This window comes from Microcaecilia unicolor, chromosome 1 (genome assembly GCF_901765095.1).
Source record: "Microcaecilia unicolor chromosome 1, aMicUni1.1, whole genome shotgun sequence".
NCBI classification, from domain to species: Eukaryota; Metazoa; Chordata; class Amphibia; order Gymnophiona; family Siphonopidae; genus Microcaecilia; species Microcaecilia unicolor.
In genome coordinates, this window is record NC_044031.1 from 173,372,589 (window position 1) to 173,391,685 (window position 19,097).

A 19,097-nucleotide genomic window follows, 5' to 3' on the forward strand; every position below is an offset into this window, starting at 1 on the left:
GGAGATGGATACAGAAGCACGAATGCTTCAATGTTTTTGTCCACGCTGCCAGCTTCAGAACGTTGGAGGTGCGTTTTATTATATAGGATGTGGAACATGTGCCTAAATGCACTGTTATAAAATTACCCTCCTAGTGTGCTATTTGCCAATCCCTTCCAAAATATGCCCCAGGAGCACCTCCCCCAAGAATAGCTAGTAATACTTGCACCAAGAAACCATACACTCACTTTTAGACGGACTGAGGGAGGTCAATTTTCAGACGGTATATTCATCTTTGTAAACCACAGAGCCTAAATGAATAGCTCTGAACATTTTCACAATGGAAATTTGAAAGAGGCTCAAGCTGATCTTAAAACTTACCTATACCTATCAATAATACCATCTGTTTATAAGCAATCAGTCGGAACTGGCCCGATTGTTTCAGAGCTATCCTACTGATTTACCCTACCCACTTTACTACCCCTATTACTCTTATTGTGTTATGTCCTTTAGTCATGCTTCACTTTTTTCTTTTCTCACTACATTAGGTTGTAAACTGCCTTGAAGGTTTCCATAGGGCAGAGTAGCAAATATTAAATAAACTTGGAAACTTGATCTATGGAAGATAATCAAGTATGATTTAGGAGCCAGTGGGCCTGTAATCTTTACACTTCTGGTCTTTGATAAAAGACAGACTTAAGATTTAGTATTTCTTTCAATGGTCAAAGGTACTTATTACAATGGCAAAATTGTTTATCAATGGTTGACCTATGAGGTGAAGTCTTATTTTTAGTAATGCTTAACTACTTCTGCAAGTTATGGTAAAGCTATGTTTCTATTATTTCATCAACACTACTTCATTCTCTACACCAGGGAGTAATATTCTTAACAGTAAAACAAAGTTCTTGTTGTGAATGTGCTGTACCAACTAGAAGACCCACAACATGCTTCAAGGTTGAGAAAGCTTTGCATTCTAGTATCTTATTAATGGAATTAAACTCTTTCACATTACATTTCTTCCTTTTGGGTATACAGGTTACAGGCATAAAACCTCACCTTCCTGATGACTTACCTCTTGCTCTACTAGTCCTCTTACCTATGCCCCATTCTAATCCCTGACCTCACCCATGCATCTATTCGTTTTGATTTAGATTGCACGACTGAATCTGGACTACTGCCGGTGAATGGGCAGAAAAACAGTTGACCACCACACACTAAGACAAGGCTGTCTATCTATGGTCATGACTGTACTCTTCTTGGAAAGAAGTGGAGGAGTTACCTAATGGTTAATACATCAGGTTGTGGACCAATTCCCACTGCTGCCTAACAGTCAGCAGTGGGTTGAGATCCTAGGAAACCAGGTTTAGGTCCCTCTGCAACTCCATGTGACCCTCCACATAGCCCTACATTGCCCCAGGTACAATATACTACTTAGATTGTGAACCCATTAGGGACAGTCCCAGTACCTCCAAAAGAAATTGTACACTGATTAGGTCTAGGTGGTATATAAATAATTAAATAAAATTATGCCACAAAAATGTGTACAGTTATCACAGATACTCAATTGAGCAAAGCTTATTAGGGGTAAAATTGTAAAAATATACTGAGCACATCCAGATAGATCAGAAGACAGGAATGAGGAACTTACACCTAGGCAGCATAGAATTTAGTAACATTTCACCATTTATATTAAATGTATTTATTGTTTAATTGGAATTGCCCAATATAATATTCTTTTCTTTGGTGTTCCAACACTTCAATACTCACACTGCTGGAATATGAGTTACTGGCCTTAAATACACAAAGTAAGCCCACATCTGCAAACAGCACTTTTACAGTTAAACAACTTGTATTAGTGGATAGGCAAGAATGCAAAATGTATCAACAAATAGCCCAAACTCCCTGTAAGTTGGCAACAGGACCCAAAAAACTGATTAACAGACCTCTGACATTTACTTTGTAGAGCACTGCATATATTACCTGAACTGCGCAAACAATTAACTACTGTTAATTTACCTGTGACGGGGCTGATAGTTCTGAAGCATGGTGCGCCCAATGTCCATTGTGTTGGCTCCTTCACTAACAATGATGCAGTCCTTCGGAAGCAGCGATCTGATATGATGGAACACTGTATAATAGTTCATAGGCAGAGACTTCTGCATTGCCAGTGCCTTAAAATATAAAATATATTAAAAGTTCATGTGTGTGGTATGACAAGGCCTAAAGTTTCAATACCAAAATATGCCAGTCCTGTTTCGCCTTTTTCAGTTCACTTTAGTGGAAAGAGCCCCTTCCCCCTCCCAAAGTGGTTTGAATTAACAAGATTCAATAATTTACACTTAAGACAAACCATACTTAAACAATGAATTATCATGGTACTCGCAATACTTCAAATCAATCACAGCGAGGGTGACAAAAGGAGGAGCAGCAGACGATGTCCAAAAGACAGTTGGCTTTATTATGACATCCAAGACTCGACACAAGTCGTGTTTCGGCCTAAAAAGGCCTTCTTCAGGAGTCTTCTATTGGATGTGTGGTGATGCTTAGCTAGCCTTTGTGAAACTCACATGGTATCTTAATGCCCAAATCTCATTGAGGACATCCTGTTTCCTGATGGGTTCATTCTTAACTGTTGTTGCAATCTGCCTTGGGAAGCCAGTCCAATATTTTTCTTCTACGCAGTTAGAAGCCCTCACTTTGCACACGGAAGATTGGTCCTTGGATTCTGATTGGACAAGGTATTCCTTGCAGGTACTGTAAGCCAGTTTCAAAAAGGGAATCCCCTTCCCCCCACATAGCTTCCTTTGAAAACTGCATGTATGAAAGCGTAGATTTAACCTTTTTTTTTTTTTTTTTGCAAGCACAAAAGCGAAAGTGGGAAAAACCTCTCTGCTGCTCTCCGCTCTTCTGTGAGGAATCAGCAGCATCAGGGCTTGGTTCCACCCCCAGCTGTTCCTGCTGCCTCCTTCTATTGGCTGGCTGACATCCTAGAATGCCCATCTCCCTGAAGATGGACTCTCATTGGCTGGCTGCTGTCCTAACTCCTCCTCCCTGCAGGACTTCCCTGATGACATCACTTTAGAGTTGTGAACTGATTGGATCCGAACTTCCTGGTGTCCCCCTCCAGTACTGTCCCCCCTCCAGTAGTCCCCTCCTGGGACATCCCAGGCTGATGCTGTCCAATTGGTTTAGCCCCTCTCTGTGGAGGGGGACACCAGGAAGTTCGGATCCAATCAATTCACAGCTCTAAAGTGATGTCATCAGGGAAGCCCTGCAGGGAGGAGGAGTTGGGACAGCAGCCAGCCAATGAGAGTCCATCTTCAGGGAGATGGGCGTTCTAGGATGTCAGTCGGCCAATAGAAGGAAGCAGCAGGAACAGCTGAGAGTGGAACCAAGCCCATTTCCCACAGATGTGGTTCTTTGATGGACATCTTGTCTTCCTTGCATTTTTGGTAAGTCACCATTACTTTTATGCTTTACATTTCGGCACTGCCCCCCCCCCCCCTCCAATTTCTTTCCAGTAAACTGTCATTTGAAAAAGAAACATATGCCACAGCTTTCATACACGCAAAGAAGCTGTGTGTAAGCTGGTATACTTTTTTTTTTGTGTGCTCCATCTTCCCTGCCTTGTTTCTTCTCTTCTCCTACTTGCGATAATGAAGAATCAGCAGGTCTACACCTCCCGTTAAAATTTCCACGGTAAAGGTAGGGACCGCTTTTGTGCATGGGGTCGGAAACAGTAGTGCATCGCATCACATTCACATTATAATAGTAATTAGCTCATTATAATAACTTTGCATTCCATTTTTGTTAGCTGCTACCGTGACAGGAAAATGGCTCGGAGAACCCTTTTGTGCATGTCCCGGTTTACTACTTGCGTGCTAAACTGGCTAGAACTAGTTTAAAAACCACGTTGCTGGCTCGTTAAGTTTAGTGCATCTGGCCCTAAGTTAGAAGGTTTTGCAAGGAAGAGCGAGAAGAATTCCGAAAGCCAGAAAAGAACAATTCTTAGCTAGATAAAGGAAACATTTGGAGACTGTTATTTCTGCCAAAATAGGTGTTATCAAACATATAAATGGCGAGTGACCGACTCACTCGCAAATGCGCAGTAGAGACTTCCCTCTCTGTCCCGCCCCCGCGTCAATACGTGATGACAAGGGCGGGACAGAGAGAGAAACTGCGCCGCCGAGGTTGATACCGCTCCCCCCCCCACCCGCCCACCCGAGGTCGCCGCTACCGTTACCCCCCCCCCACACACACACACCCGGCCCCTCTCTCCGCTACTAAACTTACACATCCATTCGCCGGAACGCAGCACGCACATCAGCTGAGCTGCCGTCGGCCTTCCTTCCCTGCTTGTGTCCCGCCCTCGCTGACGTTACGTCACAGGAGGGCGGGACACAGGCAGAGAAGGAAGGGCCGACGGCAGCTCAGCTGATGTGCGTGCTGCGTTCCGGCGAATGGATGTGTAAGTTTAGTAGCGGAGAGAGAGAGGGCCCGGGCCGGGTGGAGGGATGGCGGCGGCGGCGACTCCGGGGGGGGGGGGGGGGGAACAGTAGCGGTGGCGACCTCACGGGGAGGGGGGGAGGGGGAAGGAAGGAAAACCCCAATACCAGCCCGTTTTTACGGGCTCAACGGCTAGTAATGTACTAACTGAAAGGGTGTTCAAACATCTTTTTCAGATTTTATTTGAAGCAGTAAAATAATAAACCAAAATGCTAACTGCATTAAAACTTTGAGAAAGAAGTCAGGTTTAATGTTACACCATGAAGAGTTGTGTTAGCTTCTGTTCACTTAGAATTCATTGAGTCACAATTTTACCAGGATGCCTATATTTTGCACACAAGCATATAACTTTACATGAATAATTTACCCGTACAAAGCTATATCTGCTAGTACTGGTGCCAAAATTAAATCAGTTATATAGATTATGCCTGAATGTTGCCATTCCTATATAAAACAATTCTGTCCCTAAAATGCCCTTGGCACCCTCTAATCTATAAGAATAAATTTTGATTGTTTGGGGGGGGGGGGGGGGAGTAAATTTACAAAGCATTTTCTGCATACAAAGCCTATTTTACACACAGAAAAAAGCTTTTATAAATTTGCATGGTGGCAAACATGCATGTGGCACCCAGAGGCTTCTTAGAGGAAACAGGAAAGTGTGTTACTTGAGGCTATCCACACAAACTTTTTTTTTTTTTAATTTTATAGAAGTCTTTATTGAACATTGCGAAATCAATACAATAACCACTCTATGCTCAACAATATACAATGGCACATTGCCCCGCAAGCTTTCCATGAGTGTGTAACAGTAATACCACCCATTCATTAACAATGTTAGAATAAACACCAATTCTACTTCAAGTTTTTTAATTTTTTATACTTATAACTTCCCCTATTCTACTCCCCCTTCCCCCCCCCCCCCCACCTTTCCGAATGCTCTATACTCAAACCAATTAATCGGAACAATTTTTTCGAAAGTGTTCCCACACCCTTTCCCATGTAGGCAAAGTTTTGGCTCTCTGGGCAGTCAATCTCTCCATTTCACATATGTATCGCACTTTGGTGTTCCACCTCACCATTGAAGGTACCGATGGTGACTTCCAATGTTGTGCTAAGTTCAAACGAGCTGCATGCAGGGATCCTCTCAACAGAAGCCACTGATCTGACGTAAGGCCTATTGGTCGCTGCCCAAGTAAGAAAATTAGAGGATGCCACCCCACAGACTTGCCAACCCACTTCTGAATACGGGCTTGTACCCCCTTCCAATAAGCCTTTGCTTTAGGGCAAGACCACCAAATGTGCCCCATAGTCCCCTCTCCCCCGCAGTTCCTCCACCATTCCTTTGGCACTCTAGCAAACATGTGCTGCAGTCTAACCGGCGTCAGATACCATCTATAAAATACTTTAATAGCATTCTCTTGCATACTCACTGCTCGAGCTGATTTCAAAATCATTTTCTCCAGTGTCACCCAGTCCGCCTCCGGTAAAGTGAAATGCAATTCTTGCTCCCACCTCCTCCTGTGTTTCACATATGGTCTGGCATTAGCCACCAAGTGTGCATACAGGAAGGATATCAATCCTCACTCAATCTTAGAGTCCATGCATATTTCCTACAATGGATGCGTCTCCCGCTTCAGACTTCCTCTGTAAGCCTGGCCTGTCAAAAAGTGTTGTACCTGTGTGTAGGCATAGTAGTCCTTATTGGAAACTGCACAGAACAAATGCAGCGTGGCTGGAGTGAAATATGTAACCTAATACCAAATGAAACAGCTCCAGCCAATATTAACTTTTGGTCGCAATACTCAATGGGTAAGATGGAGAAAAAGCCCTCAGAAACCACTAGTATGATACTGGTAGTTTAGTGCGAGGTTATACAAAGTTTTATAGAATAACTCACGCAGCGGTTCTATCATTGGGCAAAAAACTCCACTTCCCGGACTACTATTTAAATCTCAAGGTTCTACACACAATTTAAGCAATATTTAAGCAGTATTGTTTGTGTGCTCTATATTCAACAACACACAGAATGGCGAGTGGCACTTAGCTTAAGAACACAGATCAGCGGAACAAACCGTGGACGCGGTCACAGAAGTGAATTCTGCAGTTATTAATTTGTCGAGCAGGACATTATCCCTTGCAGAAAAGTCTATTCTTCTTAAGGGATTTTCTTACGTACCATCCACTCACTTCAATAACTTCCAATTTCATATTGATTTAGAAAAATTCATTAGGAAGTTAGAACTCAAATTGTTTTTCCACGACCGTGAAGACATGTATGACAGAACCATTATTAAACCTAAAAGCATTTGGAGACCACCAGTCCCACAAATCCCAGCATTGCAAACTTTCAAGACCATGATCCTCAAAGATTTGGATGATTTCAAAAAGAAAGATAGCCCCTTGCATTCCAAACACTTTAATACCACCAGAGATGAAAAAGAAGCACTTCGAACACTTAGAAAGGACAACGACATTGTTATTAAGAAGGCTGACAAGGGCGGTGGGATCGTTGTCTTGAATCGTAGTGACTATGTCAATGAGGCACTAAGACAATTGAATGACACTAAATCATACAAAAGACTTTTGCTTAATCCAACCAGTCGATTACAGTCTTTCATAAACAGAATAACTATGAAAGCGGTAGAAGAAGGCTTCATCACTTTCAAAGATAAAAAGTTTTTGTGTTGTAACTTTCCAACCGTTCCTGTTATGTACTTTCTACCCAAAGTACATAAAAGTCTCTCGAATCCACCTGGTAGACCAATCTTATCGGGCAGAAATTCTGTCCTTGAACCATTATCAACCTTCGTTGATTCTTTTTTGAAAGTTGAAGTACCCAAATATCCATCATATATCAGGGACTCCACCCACTTTCTCCAAAGATTACAAGAAGCCAAGGTTGATCACAACAAAATCATAATGGTCACCCTGGACGTGTGTTCTTTATACACGTCTATACCACAAGAGGAAGCTTTACAGACAATCAGACAAGTACTAGATAGTAGACCTAGACCACATCAGATACCTACTGACTTTCTTGTCATGCTTACCAGAACAGCAATGAAAGAGAACTACTTTATGTTTCTTGATAAGCTTTATCTCCAAACCAGTGGAGTAGCGATGGTGCCCCCTCGATTGCTAATCTGTACATGTCTCAGTTTGAATCGACATGGATCACACAATCTCCATTTAAAGAGATCATCCTGCACTGGTGGAGATACATAGATGATATCTTCATGATTTGGGCAGGCTCAACAGCGGATCTTCAGAGATTTTTGAATTGGCTTAATAGCTGCAATCAAGACATCCAATTTACGGAGCAACATTCGTCTAAATGCATCCACTATTTAGATGTGGAAGTCAACAATACCATTGATGGTTTCGTCACGAAAGTATTTAAAAAGACCACGGACAGAAATACCTTTCTACACAATTCCAGCTGCCATCCCTCACACCTTAAAAACAGCCTCCCTTTCTCACAAATGCTGAGGTTGAGACGCATTTACACTGATTTTGCCACTTTTAAAAAACAAGCTCATGACTTGATGGCAAACCTCTTGGACAGAGGTTATTCAAAGTCTGTCCTAAAGCATGCGTACCGGAGAGCAAAATATAATGACAGGCAACTATTGCTGTCCAAGCCTATGAAATACAAAGCTGAAGACAACACGCTTACCATGGTCATGCAATACAATGAACACAGCCCTTTTCTTGCCAATATGATTAAAAATAGATGGGACATTATGAGATCTACACACACATTTGAAAATACCAATCTTCGTATAGCGTTCGCTAGGACCAATAACATCAAAGAAACGATTAGTCCAGCTGACATCAAATCTCACACCAACAAACCAAAAATATTAGGACACTTTAAATGTGGCCATTGTCAAATTTGCAGCATCACCAAACAAATAAAACAGTTTGTAAATCCTCATACCAACACGGTACACAAGCTAGCACATTTTTCCAATTGCTCTTCTGATCATGTGATATATTCTCTATGCTGCCCCTGCAATAAAACATACATTGGCATGACAACGAGACCTTTGAAAGTTAGGATCCTGGAGCATAGATCAAACATTCGGAGGTCTGCAATAAAAGAACCTATTGTGGAACACTGTGTTATTCAGAAGCATAAATTTGAAGACCTGCAATGTTCTGTCATTGATTGGATAGCGCCGTCCAACAGGGGCGGCGATCGAAAACTCAAACTAGCAAGGAGGGAAGCAAGGTGGATCTTTGAATTGGATACTCTAGCACCCAATGGGCTGAATAGCTCCATTGATTGGTTCAATTTCTATTGATGCTTATCACGTCATCTTCACGCAAGTATATCTAACAGCTGTTTATACGTGAACGCTGAGGCGCCATTTTCAAATTTATGCCTCCAGCTCTAGTACGTCTGTCCGTGGGGTGACTTTCTGAAGGTGTGTTTACCAAAGATTTCTCGCACATTGACAGGCATTTAATATATAATTTGTCTGTTTCAGATTCTCAACATTACAAGAGAGCACTTCGTTCCTGATGAAGCCATGTTTCTAGGTGAAAAGGCGGTCCCCGTCGAACGGATATAGAAGAGTGCCGATTTAAATCTTAAGCTAAGTGCCACTCGCCATTCTGTGTGTTGTTGAATATAGAGCACAAAAACAATACTGCTTAAATATTGCTTAAATTGTGTGTAGAACCTTGAGATTTAAATAGTAGTCCGGGAAGTGGAGTTTTTTGCCCAATGATAGAACCGCTGCGTGAGTTATTCTATAAAACTTTGTATAACCTCGCACTAAACCACCAGTATCATACTAGTGGTTTCTGAGGGCTTTTTCTCCATCTTACCCATTGAGTATTGCGACCAAAAGTTAATATTGGCTGGAGCTGTTTCATTTGATAGTAGTCCTTATCCCTGATCCCAAAATCATCCACCAGCTGTACAAAAGGCACTATTTTCTCCTCTACATGCATCTGACCTAACATGTCCAGCCCAGATTCTGCCCATCTCCTGAAGGTAATATTTCCTATACCTGGCTCGAACATTGGATTATCTGCTATGGGAGCTAAGCTAGATACCTGCGGTTGACGTTCTGAAAACATAAGATCCCAATAGTAGAACGTAGCTTGTACTGTGGGCGGGAACATGTCAACTCTGCCCCTATATATGTTAGGAAGCCACATTAAATGGGCTAATTTCCGTGATCCCACTAAATCCTGTTCAATATCAATCCACAATTTATAACTATCTTTCCTAAACCAGTCCACCGCCGCTCTGGTCTGTGCCGCACAATAGTACCAGAACAAGTTCGGCACTCCCAACCCTCCTAACCTTTTACTTTTATATAGAAGAGCTCGTGATAACCTTGGTCTTTTCTGGTTCCAGATAAAGCGGATCAACTTATCCTGGAGACCTGATAAAAAGGTTCGGGGTACTCGTAATGGAAGAACCTGGAATAAATATAAAAGATGGGGCAAGATATTCATCTTAATCGCCGCGATCCTCCCGAACCAAGACAATCCCATAGTTGCCCATTTGTCTAAGTCTTTCTGCACCTCCCTCTTCAGAGCTGGATAATTAGCTTCAAAAAGCTCTGATAGGTCACTCGTAATCTTAACTCCTAGGTAACATAATGCACGACTCTCCCATTTAAATGCAAAAGACGTCTTCAGTGTCTCCATCAATCCCCGTGGAACTCCCACAGCTAAGCCCATAGATTTGCTAGCATTCAATTTGTAGCCCGAGACCCGTGCGTATTCCCCTATTTCTTTCATTAAGTTAGGCAAAGAAACCAGTGGATTCGTTAATGACAGCAGCACATCGTCTGCGAAGAGCACAATTTTATACTCCTGCCCTCTAGCCTGCACTCCAGTAATATCATTATTCTCACGAATAGCTGCTGCCAGGGGTTCCATTGCCAGAGCGAACAGTAATGGAGACAACGGACACCCCTGTCTGGTTCCGCGCCCCAAGGCAAATGTCACTGAATTCCCCCCGTTTACTCTCACACAAGCCCTTGGCAAAGAGTATAAGGCCTGGATCCAGGCTCTAAAATGCTGTCCAATTCCCACTCTATGCAAAACCTTATCTAAATATCCCCAGTGCACCCGGTCAAACGCCTTTTCCGCATCCAGACCGAGTAGCTCTGCGGGCCGTGTTTTTTTCTGTGTTGTGTATATAAGATCTATTGTGCGGCGTATTCTATAAATGGTGCCCAAACACAGGTCCACAACTGGGCACAAGTTTTAGACTAGGGTCAATTAAGTGTACAACAATTAACTAATTGCCACTAACTTGGCAAAGAAGAAGAAATTAGGTCTTAGTTCTTCCCAGTATTCCAGAACCTTCTATCCGTCAAGGTTGCGTCCACACAACTATCCCACAAATTCTGGAATAGTAGGAAGCTATGTAATGGAATTGGCTTTAACAAGCACTAATTTTATGTTGCATGCATAACAGACCACCCCTATTCCTATGGCTATTCTGTGTCTAACATCTCTTGTGCACAAATGCAAAGGGGTTGGTAATATGGGAGGGGTATAGGCACATCAGAGGCTTTCCTACTATTCTTGCTTGCTCTTTATAGAATAGTTGCATTTATGTGCCCAACTGCCGTTTTAGATGCCACTATTTACGCCAGCCATAGACATGGTATAAGAGGTTTCAACTAAAGTTTGGCATGTAACTGTGGACTTACACTAGCATTCTATAAATAGATTTGGCACGCACCTCTGCCATTATAGAATACTAGCTTGGCCTAACTTTTAGTACCATTTGTAGATTTCCCCCCCAATATGCACACGCAGCTTTTTCAGAGTAGATGCAAATTTGTGCTTTTGCATATTACGCTGCCTGATTCTGAAAGCCTATTTGATAAAACAAACAAGTGCCTACATTGTCTTTATAAATTAGGTTTAAATTAGGTGATCTGACTTTCCACATGGGTCTCTTATTATAAAGTTATCCCCATATTGACTTGTATGGCCCAAAATTTATTTGTCCAGCTGCTGGCACAATTTCTAGACCACCCCCATATGCAGTCTGTACAACTGCTGCTACTCACATAAGTGGTTCTCGGTATCAGCCCTGAGCACTTCTCCAAATTTACTTCATTCAGTTAAATGCCTCACGTATCCGGTTAGACCAGGGGTTCTCAACCCAGTCCTAAACAAAGGTACTTAGAATGCAAGTTCCCTTCCCCAGAGAAATTGCAGTCTGAACCCTGTCCTTGGTAGACATCGAGCCAGTCAGGTTTTCAGGATATACACAATGAATATGCATGAGATTTGCACAGAATGGAGGTAGCACATGTAAATTATCTCATGCATATTCAATGTGTATATCCTGAAAACCTGACTGGCTAGATGTTTACCAAGGACAGGGTTCAGAAACCCTGAATTAGACTACAATTTCTCTGGGGAAGGGAACTTGCATTATAAGTACCCTTGTTTAGGCTGCTACATAAACGTTGAAATAGAAATAAGATTTCCAAATGGAAGATCACTGAACTACAACAGCTAAGTAAATGTTCCATTTCATCATGAACTGTTTTAACAAATCCATGGAACAAGCCAGGTAAAATCTCAACTGCCAACCTTTACTGTTTTCTCTATATCATTACATTCTGTCAGGTTTATCCTGTTCTCAAGCCTATCTGATCGCTCTCTCCTCTGCAGCTCACTCTCTACTTCCTGGTCTAAGTTTCTCCAGTACTTCCTCAGCTGCTTCTCTGCAGTGTAACTAACCCCTTGGCACTTACCATGGCACTCTCTTCATTATTCTTCATTTTTTTCTTCAGATCATCCCACCACACAGAACTGGAAGGATATCTCCAAGACTGCTTACCCAACTGTTCTAAAAGCTTAAGAAAATACACAGTACAATTAATTTTAAGTAGTAACATAGACTTTTCAATCAAAGTAACATACCAGTGAATTAGGAAGGAGACTAGATAAGGGCCATACAACCCCAGTCTGCCCAATTTACTTCCTTTTATAGCAGGGAAGGGGGAATAGACCAATCAAGAGATAATCAGAGGTTGACTGCAGCAAATTTATTGAATGACACAATACATGAAGACTCTATATAGGAAACATTTTTTTAAATCTGGGATCTGGGTACTGCAGAGAGTCCAGGCCCATATTAAAATATTTTTTAAAACACTTTGTATTTAAAGATGGTGGGTTTCTAGGTAGGGATGAGCTCTGCAGAGACCATCCACACCAACATGAAATCTATAAACTTTGTTTAAATTTTATTTTAACCTGGGCACTGAGCCCATCTCCACCCAGAAACCCACTAGCAGTCCAGCATTACACATAATAAAAATTAAAACATTTGTTTTACCTGGGCTTGAGTGTCATTGAGTTTCTCAAAAGACTGCAGTTATGCACACTATGCAGTTAGTGTGCAAGTGGAACAGAGCACTGCAGACTGTGCTGGATCCCATGCCGGGTCGGATCCTAGGAGGAGCTCAGTACTGGCAGTGGAACACAGGCACAGTTAGAAGAGACAGGGTCCGACCGAGCCACATGCATGCTGCAGGGCGGGGGGCAGCAGGCACCAGTGACAGCAGCTGCAGAATGCAGACAAAGCACTATGGCAGCAGCAGTATTAGCAGCCGCGATGCAGTGTCAATTATGAGCTGGTAAACTACCCTCTCAGAGCAGGCCCTCCCGGCTCCCCCAGACTAACTCCATTACTACTACTACTACTTAACATTTCTAGAGCGCTACTAGGGTTACGCAGCGCTGTACAATTTAACAAAGAGAGACAATCTAATAGACAAGTGAACGGTCGGTCCGATAGGGGCAGTCAAATTGGGCAGTCTGGATTCACTGAACGGTAAGGGTTAGGTGCCGAACGCAGCATTGAAGAGGTGGGCTTTAAGCAAAGACTTGAAGACGGGCAGGGAGGGGGCTTGGCGTAAGGGCTCAGGAAGGTTGTTCCAAGCATAGGGTGAGGCGAGGCAGAATTACTGACTTCATGGTCCCGAAGTGTTAGGCAGGTTACAGGTAGGACTTAAGAGCTGCAAACAGGATACCGCTCCAGGCTTGAGTGGCTGAACTAAAAGGCTGTGCAGCCTAACCGGCGCCTAGAAGATTGGCGCCAATTGGTGGATCAGACAAACTGGGTGGGCTTGAGCCGAGATTGGGTGGTTACGCTCCTGCCCAGGACCCTTCACCTAGGTATCTTTTCTTAAAATGTAAACTTTTACATTTAAAGTAAAAAAATATTAACCCCTTGGGGGGGGGGGGGGTCTCATTAGCCTCCCATAAAATAGTGATTGCTTCAGCAGGGGTAGTCACTTTAATAAGCTTGTTATTCAATACAAAGGGTAAAGCTACCGATACCACACATTATTATCTGCCAGACAGCGTGTTACTGGCTACAAGTCCCTTCGCTGTTGCAAAATGATGGCGAAAATATCCTCAAAGAGCTCAAATTTGCACCTTCCAAAGTAATATGGCCCACTTTGCAAGCGGCCTGCAGAACATGTTCCTTAATGGGGAAGTGCAGAAAACAAGCCACAATATCAAACAGCCGATCAGCTGGCATAGGGCTCAATGCTCTGTGGACCCACTTGAATTCAATAAATGGTTGATCCATGGAGCTATCTGTAGCGTCCAAAAATTGACGACAAACGTGCTGCATAAGTGTAGCCATAGCTTGCTTTTTAAGCATTTCAGGAACACTGAATGCTCAGAGGTTGTTTCTGCAAGCTTTATTTTCACTGTCCTCTATTTTCTTATGCAGGTCCTCGTAGTTATGCTCTACTGAATCTGCATGCTTACGGAGATCCAGCACACTCTGGTCATGCTGAATCACACACTCCTCAAATTCATTTAGCTAGTGTCCTCATATCCAATTTTTTAATGAAGGTTTTCCACCACTGAATGCAGGGCCAAATTTATAATCTCAATAGATGGATTTGGGATCACTCATCCACCTCTGTAGGTCAGCTCTGCGAACCAGCTCATGCTTGCTCTGCCCCATTTCCTCATCCTCAAGCTTTTCATCCAGATCTCCCTGCTGCAGGGATGATAGAACCAGCATATTTCCCACCGCTCGATCCAATGGGCCCACTGTCTGGTAAGCGAACAATTTCAAATCGGGCTTCTACTTGCCATCGAATGCCCCACAAATTACTAAGCTGGACTCTGAACAACAGGAATCTAAATCCACCCCCTGGAGTCGCTAATTATTACAAATGTTCCCGGACAGCGAGGAGCTCGTTGGCTAGGCTGCCATCAGCTGAGAGAAGTCACTTCCACCTCCCTGGCAAAGAACTATTTTCTAATTGGTCTAAGAAATAGATCCCCTGCCTCCTGTTAATTCAAAACGCAGCTGCCAGCATCACTATTAACCACATATCACAGTTTGCACAAGGAAAATTATTTATAAGGCTACATCCATAAAAGTAAGGTAGATTTTCAGTCAACAACAGATGTATAAAACTATTAGAAAAACAGATTACTACTACTACTTAACATTTCTAAAGCGCTACTGGGGTTACACAGCGCTGTACAATTTACATAGAAGGACAGTCCCTGCTCAAAATAGCTTACAATCTAGTAGACAAGTGAACGGTCAAATTGGGGCAGTCTGGATTTACTGAACGGTAAGAGTTAGGTGCCGAACGCAGCAATGAAGAGGTGGGTTTTAAGCAGAGATTTGAAGATGGGCAGGGAGGGGGCTCGGCGTATGGTCTCAGGAAGGTTGTTCCAAGCATAGGGTGAGGCGAGGCAGAATGAGCGGAGTCTGGAGTTGTCGGTGGTGGAGAAGGGTACAGAGAGGAGGGATTTGTCCTGTGAACGGAGATTTTGGGCGGGAACGTAAGGGGAAATGAGGGTAGAAAGGTAACGAGGGGCGGCAGACTGAGTGCATTTGTAGGTAAGAAGGAGGAGCTTGAATTGAATGCGGTATCTGATTGGAAGCCAGTGAAGTGGCCTGAGGAGAGGGGTGATATGAGTATATCAGTTCTGGCGGAACATAAGACGTGCGGCGGAGTTCTGAACAGATTGAAGGGGGGATAGATGAGGGTGTTATCGAATGAGATAGAAAGTGGAGGAAGAGGAGAAGTGGGTTTTGGTGGAAAGACGATGAGCTCGGTCTTGGACATGTTCAGTTTCAGGTGGCGGTTGGACATCCAGGCAGCGATGTCGGATAAGCAGGCTGATACCTTTGCCTGGGTCTCCGCAGTGATGTCTGGTGTGGAGAGATACAGCTGGGTGTCATCAGCATAGAGATGATACTGGAAACCCAGCTGTATCTCTCCACACCAGACATCACTGCGGAGACCCATCTACATGGCATGGTACCTAGTAGTATAGAGGGTCTTTTACTAAGGTGCACTCACGTTTTTGGCGCACGCTAAACCTGTGAGCATGCTAAACGTTAGAGACGTCAATGCATTTCTATGGGTGTCTCTAACGTTTAGCGCGCCCACAATTTTAGCGTGTGCTAAAAGCGTGAGTGTGCCTTAGTAAAAGATGCCCATAGTGTCTGAGGCAGTATGGTGTGATGGACATAGAGGAAAGAACAGAAAAAACACCTAACATACACAAAATCAACAAAATGAGAGTAGGGGTGAACTCAAAAAATGACATCTAGTAGATGAATCAATGGGCAAACTAATTCATCTACTGAAGGTCATTTTTTGAGTCTACCCCAACTCCTGTTTTGTTGGCGATGACTTGGGTACTTATTTATTGCACATTTTGGAGGTAATGTTAGAATCAGCATCAGGATGTAGAACATTGTCTACACTCAAGCAGGTGCTTATAAAACTGATGCTAGAAAAACATAGTGCTTCCCTTGATGCAACATACATGTAGGCATTCCTTGGAGTGGGCAGAATAGCTTGCAGTTATTACTTCCGGCACATTTCTCTATTTCTAAAGACTGATTCATTTGTGGCTCTAATTGATTTAGATATCAAGCCCACTGATACTATTTTGGAAGACTCCAGAGTTATTTTAGAAGCCTCATCTGGCAACTCTGTATGAACAGTGGCATTTATCAGATGTACAGAGAAGCGACAAGACCTTTAGCAGAAATATTGGGGAAAGGAAAAAAGCTAGGAATGGAATTGTAAAACTGAAAGATGTTGAGAATGGCTATGTGGAGAGTGACAAGGATAAAGCAAATGTGCTAAACTACTACTTGTCTTTGGTGTTCACGGAAGAAAATCCTGGAGGTGCAGTTGGCTGCTGAGAGTATATCTGGGAATGGGGCGGATATTGCACCATTCATGGAAAAAAGCGTTTATAAACGGCTTGAAAATCTGAAAGTGGACAAAGCTATGGCGTCAGATGGGTTACATCCAGTGGTGTGCTGGAGCCGGCTCGCAAGAGCTGGTTGTTAAATTTTTAAAGCTCTTGCAAGCCGATTGTTCTGGCAGGCGAGCTGGATCCTAGGGGCGGCGCAACCCGGCGGTGAGGTAAGCATGGCAGGAGGGCTGCCACAAGCCATGCTTATCTCACCTCCCGCCGCTCTGGGGGGGTTTAAATCTTTGATTTACCTCCATCGCAGCAGCCGCAGTGAAAGCCCGTTTCTAATCTTCCCTTCGTTCCCGTCAGTGTCCCGCCTTCTTCTGACGTCATTTCCTCTTTCCACGATGGCGGGACACTGACAGGAAACAAAGGGAAGGCTAGAGGCAGGCCTTCACTGCGGCTGCTGCGACGGAGGTAAATCAAATATTTAACCCCCCCCCCTCAGGGTGGCAGGAGCAAAAAGAGGGAGAAGAGGGCGGGCAGGCGGGAGGGCAGGGGAGAGAGGAGGGTTGCTGGACATGGGTGGATGGAGAGTAGCGGGAGGGAAGACAGGAAGTAGATGCACATGGATGGAGGGGAAGGGAGAGTGAGGAGAAATGCTGGACATGGATGGAGGAGAAGGAAGGGAGAGAGAATAGAAATGCTGGACATGGATGGAGAAGGAAGGGAGAGAGGAGAAATGCTGGACATGGATGGAGGAGAGGGAAGGGAGAGAGAAGAAATGCTGGACATGGAGGGAAGACAGAGGAAGGAGATGAGATGAGGGAAAAGGAAGAGAGGAGAAAAACTACACATGGATGGAGAAAATAGGAAGAAGCTGTATCCACTGGACAGTCAAGTCTGCGGAGGACCAGAAATGAAGAAAGGAGGAAAGAAAAGAAATAAATGGAAAGGAAGCCCTGGAAACTGAGTCAAGGGAACAGATAGAGAGCAGCAGAATCAGATACTGGGCCAGCATGATCAGAAAAACAAAGTCACCAGACAACAAAGGTAGAAAAAATTATTTTCATTTTAGTGTTTGGAATATGTCCACTTTGAGAATTTACATCTGCTATCATATTTTGCAGTGTATAGCAACGTGTTTCTTTCTGTTTTTCTGGTATTGTGCTGCATGCAGAGTCTAACTTCTTAGGATTTCAGGTTAATTTTTGAAGAATTTGAATAGGGGCTCTCTCTATTCTGCATGTATGACTGCAAGGCCAAGTGTCTGAATAGGGATCTGTTTGTTAGGTTCTGAGATTTTGATAACACATTGTTTTTCAGAGTTGGCAAGACTGTCTGTTCTCTTAATTCCTGGTCTGTATGCTAATTTGGTTTGTGTCATTTTTGGGTATACTGCAGAGATTTTTTTTTTCCTGGTAAAGGGCTTCTAAAACAGACATCATGTTATGAGAATCAGGTTCTCAACGTTAAAAGCTTATATTTATTTACTAACTTATCCCACATTAAACATGAATTAGAATGGAACCTGGGAACATTTATTTATTTTTTTTCCTGGAGAAAGTAATACATTGCTGCCCCCCCCCCCCCTCTGGCTCTCTCCCCGGCTATAGCCAGCTCTGTGATTTGGAGGGAGCGCAGAGGTGGACAGGTGGGCGCCAGAGGTGGACCCGGGAGAGAGCCTGTTGTTAAACATTTACCAGCACACCACTGGATACATCCCAGGATATTGAGGGAGCTCAGAGAAGTCCTGGTGGGATCTCTTTAAGGATTTTTTTAATAGATCTTTAGAGACAGGAGAGGTTCCGTGGGATTGAAGACGACATGATGTAGTCCTTCTTCACAAAAGCAGGGAAGAAGTGGGAAGCTACAGGCTGGTAAGTCTCACATTCGTAGTAGGAAAATAATGGAATCATTGCTGAAGGAAAAAAAAAAGTTAACTTTCTAGAAGCCAAAGGATCTGAGGCAACATGGCTTTATCAAAGGAAAATCCTGCAAAACGAATCCGATTGACTTTGACCAAAGAACTGGATAAAGGATATGTGCTAGATATAATCTACTTGGATTTCAGCAAGCCTTTGATATGGTTTCTCACAGAAGACTTATGAATAATCTGAGAGGGCTGAACTCAGGACCCAAAGTGGTGAACTGGATTAGAAACTGGTTGAACGGAAGGTGGCAGACGCTGATGGTAAATGGAATCCGCTCAGAGGAAAGGAAGGTGAGTAGTAGAGTGCCTCAGGGGTCAGTACTAGGGCCAATTTTGTTTAATATATTTGTGAGAGACATTGCTGAAGGGTTAAAAGGTAAAAGTTTGCCTTTTTGTGGATGATACGAAGACAGCCAATAGAGTAGATACCCTGGAGGGAGTAGAATCCATGGGAATAGATTTCTAAATATTAGAAGAA

The 19,097-nt window shown here is 43.3% G+C and overlaps 1 protein-coding gene across 1 annotated transcript in view; it reads right to left on the minus strand.

Moving 5' to 3' along the window:
• The window catches only part of HACL1 (2-hydroxyacyl-CoA lyase 1), a 150,716-nt gene that overhangs the window by 36,077 nt on the left and 95,542 nt on the right, over positions 1-19,097 (minus strand). The window contains exons 12-13 of the mRNA XM_030202542.1: positions 12,234-12,335; positions 1,996-2,150 (exon numbers count right to left, since the gene is read on the minus strand). Coding sequence (XP_030058402.1) covers positions 1,996-2,150; positions 12,234-12,335 — 257 coding nt within the window. The remainder of the gene's footprint in view (positions 1-1,995; positions 2,151-12,233; positions 12,336-19,097) is intronic.